Source organism: Theropithecus gelada, chromosome 10 (genome assembly GCF_003255815.1).
Source record: "Theropithecus gelada isolate Dixy chromosome 10, Tgel_1.0, whole genome shotgun sequence".
In the NCBI taxonomy this organism is placed as follows: Eukaryota; Metazoa; Chordata; class Mammalia; order Primates; family Cercopithecidae; genus Theropithecus; species Theropithecus gelada.
The window spans coordinates 11,227,003-11,233,002 of record NC_037678.1 but is presented as its reverse complement, the minus strand read 5'-3'; the positions used below and the strand labels follow the sequence as shown (position 1 = coordinate 11,233,002).

Genomic DNA, 6,000 nt, shown 5'->3' with positions numbered 1-6,000 from the left:
CAGCCCCCCGCCCGCGCCCCGCGAGCTGCGCCCGCCGCGCACGACGCCCCCTCGCGGGAGCCCTGGACCGCCGGCCGCGCGCTCAGGGGAAGGGGCGGGGGCGCCGCGCACGCGCACGGGCCGGCGGCGCGCGCCGAGCGGGGGGCACCGCGCGGGTGCAGCCACGATGGAAGGGGGTGCGTACGGAGCGGGCAAAGCCGGGGGCGCCTTCGACCCCTATACCCTGGTCCGGCAGCCGCACACCATCCTGCGCGTCGTGTCTTGGGTAAGGACGGACTGGCCGGCGGCTCCGCCAGGCCGGGGTGGGGGTGTGGGCAAGGGCGGCGCGCCCGGACAGACCCGGACCCCACCGGGCCCCCGGCGGCGGCGCGGCGGCACGGCGGCGGGCGAGGAGCTGTCCTGCCTGCGGGGCCCGCTGCCGCTGCTCCTCCTTCCTGGGCCCCGGGCGGGCGGGAGCCCTGGCGCTCGCGGGAGACGCCGCTCCCGCTCCCGGAGCCCTGGTTTCCTGGGGCCCCCCGGTCCGTGCGCCCCCCTTCCCGCCCCGATTGCTGTGACCTCCAGGCGGCGGCTATGCAGCTAAAGGCTCGGATTGTGCGCGGCCGCCAGGGCGGACTGGGGACCGCGGGGACGGAGCCGGGGTTTAAGGTGGCCTTTTTAGAGGGTGGATCAGGGCGTGGACCATCTCGCTGGGGTGTACGCCGCGCCTGCGATGGACGTTGGAGGAGGAGAGGGTAGGGAACCGGGTTCGTATTGCCTAGCCCGGCCCGTGTGGAGCGATGAGTCGGGAGCTGGGTACCTCTTTTCCACCCGGGAACTGCCTCTCCTTCTCGCGTGACCTTGGGAGCCACCCAGGAAATGTTCTCGAGAAATGAGGACTTCAATTCCAAGGTGGGGAGTGTCATCTCCTCTCTCATGCCTCAGTTTCCCGATTTATAGACAAGGTGGGAGGAGCCTTCTTGAGGCCCCCTTGGGCTCTGACATTTCATGAACCGGTAACACCCCTCCCACTCAGCATGCACCTGGATGCCCATGGCGGGTGTCTGGGAGAAAGGTCTGCTCCCACAGTGAAGAGGCCAGGGTGGCCTCCAGCCCAGCTGAGGGGCAGGGTCCTCAGTGCGGAGGGCTGAGTGGGACTCTTGTTCAGTCCGGTGGTCAGGGGGAGGATGGGTCAGAGACAGTGAGCACAGAGGGAGGAGTTCAGGTGCCTTGAGTGTCACCCCATGGAAAGAAGCCCTGCTGGGGTCTGAAGAGGGGGTTCCTGGGGCTCCCTGGGGTTGGCTGGCTGTAACCCAGAAACCCCCACTCTAGGTTCTGGCCTCTCCAGGCCTGGGGCCCATTCCTGATGGGCTCAGACTAGAAGGGCTTGGACTGGGGATGCTGGGCAGGGGCACTGTCAGGGACCCCAGGGGCTACCCCAAGGCCAACTGTGACCTCGGGGTGCTCAAGCTCCCTCGTTTCCTTGGTTTTCAGGGTCTGGTTGGTAGGATGGCTTGGGTATGTATCCCTGGCCTGCCAAGGATGACCCCATTTAAAGCCTTTTCTTCTCAAATGCCATCAGATGGGAGCTCTTTGAGGGCAGGAAAGCCTAATTCCTTTAGCCTTTATGTCAGCACCTGCACAGAACCCGGCACCCCAGCACATCTGCGAGTGTTTGTGGCTCTGAATTCATTCATCTGTGCCAGTCTCCTGCTCCCCAGATGCCCCGACAGACCCTTGGCAAAGGTGGGAGCCCTGGGGGGCACCTGCCGGATCAGGCGGGTGGGCTGTGTTCACTGCTTCAGTCTGCCTGCCCCTGGGCCTCTGGCCTGGAAGGGCGAAGCCACTGGCTTTGTGAGGGGGCGTGGACATTCTGTCTGTTTGGGTCATTTCTGCCTGTGATACCTTCATTTAGCAAAGCTTTATTGAATCTGCTGGTCCCTGAGGGAAGGCAGCGTGACTCAGAAGCAGCCCTTGTTCTCAGGAAGCCACAGTCACACTGGGAAGTGAGCCAGGTGCCCCTAGGCAGAGGCCACAAGAGCCAGGAGAGGGGTCTCCCTGCTGTGGAATCAAATTTCATGGTGAAGGTGATGTCAGATTGGGCCTGGTGGGATGAGGGTTTACACGTGTGCACATCCAGGGGCGAGGACGTGGAAAGCAGGAGGAAGGATCAGCCCCTCTGAGCATCCGTGGGGTGCAAGACCACACATAGCCACCCAGCTGGTTCCCCAACACTAGAGGAAGCTGAGGCTCAGCAAGGCCAAGTGCCTGGCCCAAGGTCACTAAGCATGTAAGTGGCAGACGAGCATTTGAGCCTAGGTCTTCCTGTCTCCAAAGCATAGTTCTCCCCCTGGGACAGGGAAGAGTCCAGAATCCTGGAGTGTCAGGATTGGAAAGGACACAAAGGTCACCTGTGCCAACCAATGCTCAAACAACGCTGCAACCTCCCAACCCCGCTCACACATGTGGATACAAGGCGCTCACTACTTTTGTCGAACCAAGAGATAGGCTGATTGACACCTTTAAAAGTAGCTTTTTTTCCTGATCAAAGTAACACCTGCCAATTATTGGAAAGTATACAATTCACGTGTGATGGTTGCACGGTAGGAATGTACTTAACACCACTGAAATGGTGAAGATGGCAAATTGTATGTTACGTGTATTTTCCCACAACAGAAAAAGTTTGGTGGGGGGTGGTAATCATGTGATACCACCACTTAGGGAGGGCTGCAGTGAATATGGGGCTGTTTCCTTCTGGTCTTTTCGAAACTGTGTGGTGTGCTGAGCCATTTAAACACATCAGGAGCTGCGGGGGATGCAGCCGGTGCCTGCTCTTGGGCCTCACAACACAGGGCAGAGCAAGTGAAGACTGACCTCCAGGACTAGGGTGACCCGTTTATCCTGGTGTGCTGGAACTTCCTGCCTTTAGCATTCCGAGAGGCCCTCAATCCAGACAAACAGGGACAATTAGTCACCCTGTCCAGGACTCCTGGACAACCCAGACCTCTACCACAGCCCTGGAGAGGCCCTACCAGTATGTGCATGTGGACCTGTGATTTTTTTTTTTTTTTTCTTTTTTTGAGACGGAGTCTTGCTCTGTCCTCCAGGCTGGAGTGCAATGGTTTGATCTCGGCTCATTGCAACCTCCGCCTCCCAGGGTCAGGCAACTCTCCTGCCTCGGCCTCCCAAGTAGCTGGGATTACAGGCACACACCACCACGCCCAGCTAATTTTTGTATTTTTAGTAGAGATGGGGTTTCACCATGTTGGCCAGGCTAGTTTCGAACTCCTGACCTCAGGTGATCCACCCGCCTTGGCCTCCCAACATGCTGGAATTATAGGCGTGAGCCACCACACCCTGCCTAGACCTGGGAGTTTTGTAAAATTTGTAAGAGAAAGATTTTTTTTTTTTCCTGCTGCTTTTCCAAAAGAGGGCCTCCAAATCATGTAAGCTTCAGGGCCTCACCAACCTGGACCTACCCTGGAACCCAAGCCCTCCCAGTCCCTGGGTCAGCCTGCGCAGAAGCAGGGCCTCCGGGACCTGGCTTGTCTCTTTTTAATTTTTTTAGAGACAGGATCTTGCTGTGTTGCCCAGGCTGGTCTCAGACTCCTGGGCTCAAGTGATCCTCCCACCTCAGCCTTCTGAGTAGCTGGGATGACGAGGCGAAGCGTGGGCCACTGCATCCGGCATGGCTTGTCTCTCGACTAAGGCTTTCTCACCTCTTGGTGTCATCGCCCCGGTGGCAGATCAGCTGCCACTCCTGGCACCCCCAGGCCACAGCTGTGACCTTCAGTAAGCGTCCCCTCCCCACCCTCTGTGCCTCAGTCTTCCCACCCAAACTGGTCTGGGCTGGGGCAGAAGTGCCTGATCTGTTGCGCTGTGACTGCAGCCTGTCAGTGACTCATTTCTTTGTTCTAAAGCCAGATGGGAAAAAGAGTTACAGGAAGGAGCTAAACTGATTCAATAGAAAGGACCACCTTTTATTTGGAGTTTATATTCTTTTTTGCAGGGGGCTAAAATGGACTATAGGGAATGAATATCAGTGCTGGTAGATGAGTTTTTTGTTTTTGTTTTTGTTTTTTTTGAGATGGAGTCTTTCTCTGTCGCCCAGGCTTTGGCTCACTGCAACCTCTGCCTCCCGGTTTCAAGTGATTCTCCTGCCTCAGCCTCCTGAATAGCTGCGATTACAGGCACCTGCCACCACGCCCAGCTACTTTTTAAATTTTTAGTAGAGACAGGGTTTCGCCCTCTTGGCCAGGCTGGTCTCCAACTCCTGACCTAGTGATCCACCCGCCTCGGCCTCCCGAAGTGCTGGGATTCCAGGCGGGAGCCGCCGCGCCCAGTCGATGTTTCTTTAGTTCTCCATTTTGACAAAATGACAATGATAAAATGTTTGAAATGTTGCCATTTTCAGGGTTCATTTTTTAAGGGCTTTGGCTGTAATACCACATGGTTCTGTAAGTGGAGTGGGTATCTTCCCCCCTCATTTTACAGATGACAGAATTAAGGCTCAGCCTGGAGAAGTGACTTGTGCTAGCTCAAGGCCTGGGCTTGTCAGAGCCTTGGTTTGAACCCGGCCTACCGGGTTCCACGTTCTATGTGCTCCCTGTGGCTTCCCTGCCTGGATCTCCATGACTCCAAGGGGTGGCCTGAGGGAGGTGGCGTTGTACCCCTGGTTTTATCCACCCCTCACCCCACCCCCCATCATCCCAAGTGAACACTGAGTAAAAAAAGCTGAACTTGGCCAGGTGAGGTGCCTTACGCTTAGAATCCCAGCACTTTGGGAGGCCAAGGCGGGCGGACCACTTGAGGTGGAGAGAGGGGCTGTGAGCAGATCAAGGGTATTTCAGAAGCTCGTGTAGAAGCTTGGTTTGGAGAGGGCTCTGTGGCTGGAAATGTATGATCACATCCAGCCTGTCCTCTCCCAGTACCGGGCACAGCCCTGTCACCTAGACAGGAGGGTGGACCCGTGGCCCTCATTTGGCATTTATTGCTGACCACCCTGCAGTGTTTCTCGCCTCTTCACCTCCTGTGGCCGGCTCCTCTGCTGCTTCTTCTCTCTCTGGTCTAGGACAGGGTCAGCTGCAAGGAGACCCCCAGGAGGTGATAGATTTCTGCTGTGTCTTGGGCACTTCCTCATGTCCAGGGACAGCCCAGGGGCAGCCTAGAGAGCCTGAGAAAGCCTGGGGCATAAGGGGCAGGGCCATCAGAGTGGGACCTTGGAAAATCCCTACCTCTTTCAGCCTCAGTTGCCTCACCTGTAACATGGGATTGAAGGGCCTGGGGTTGGGGAGGCTGCGAGGGCTTATGAAAATTCTAATTTTGGCTGGGTGCAGTGGCTCATGCCTGTAATCCCAGCACTTTGGGAGGTGGAGGCAGGTGGATCACCTGAGGTCAGGAGTTCAAGACCAGCCTGGCCAACATGGTGAAACCCTGTCTCTACTAAAAATACAAAAAATTAGCCAGGCGTGGTGGCGGGCACCTGTAGTCCTAGCTACTTGGGAGGCTGAGGCACGAGAGTCACTTAAGCCCTAGAGGCAGAAGTTGCAGTGAGCCGAGAACATGCCATTGCACTCCAGCCTGGGCTAAAAGAGTGAAACTCCATTTCAAAATAAATAAATAAATAAAAATAAAAGAAAAGAAAATGCAAGTTTTTTTGGTTTGTGTTTTTTTTCTTCAGATTGGAGGGCAGTGGCGCGATCTTAGCTCACTGCAGCCTCTGCCTCCCAAGTTCAAGCAATTCTCCTGCCTCAGACTCCAGGGTAGATGGGATTACAGGCGTGTGCCACCGTACTGGACTAATTTTTGTATTTTTAGTAGAGACAGGGTTTCATCATGCTGGCCAGGCTGGTCTTGAACTCCCGACCTCAAGTGTTCTGTCCGCCCCAGCCGCCCAAAGTGCTGGGATTACAGGTGTGAGCCACCTCACCTGGCCTGAACGCAAGTTTAAAAGGCCTGCCGTACATCTGCTGTGGTGGGTTTTGTTATCCCCTCCTTAGATGAGAAGCTGAGGCCCAGAGAGGT

The 6,000-nt window shown here is 56.6% G+C and overlaps 1 protein-coding gene across 3 annotated transcripts in view; it reads left to right on the top strand.

The window, feature by feature from the left end:
• The first annotated feature begins 90 nt into the window (after nt 1-90).
• Nucleotides 91-6,000, top strand: part of SYNGR1 (synaptogyrin 1) — a 34,956-nt gene continuing 29,046 nt past the window's right edge. For 2 of the 3 annotated variants that reach the window (XM_025400768.1, XM_025400767.1), the window contains exon 1: nt 108-265. In XM_025400768.1, coding sequence (XP_025256553.1) covers nt 167-265 — 99 coding nt within the window. In that variant the 5' untranslated portion in view covers nt 108-166. Of the gene's footprint in view, nt 266-6,000 lie in introns of all 3 variants that reach the window. The other variant, XM_025400769.1, reaches the window with a different exon arrangement.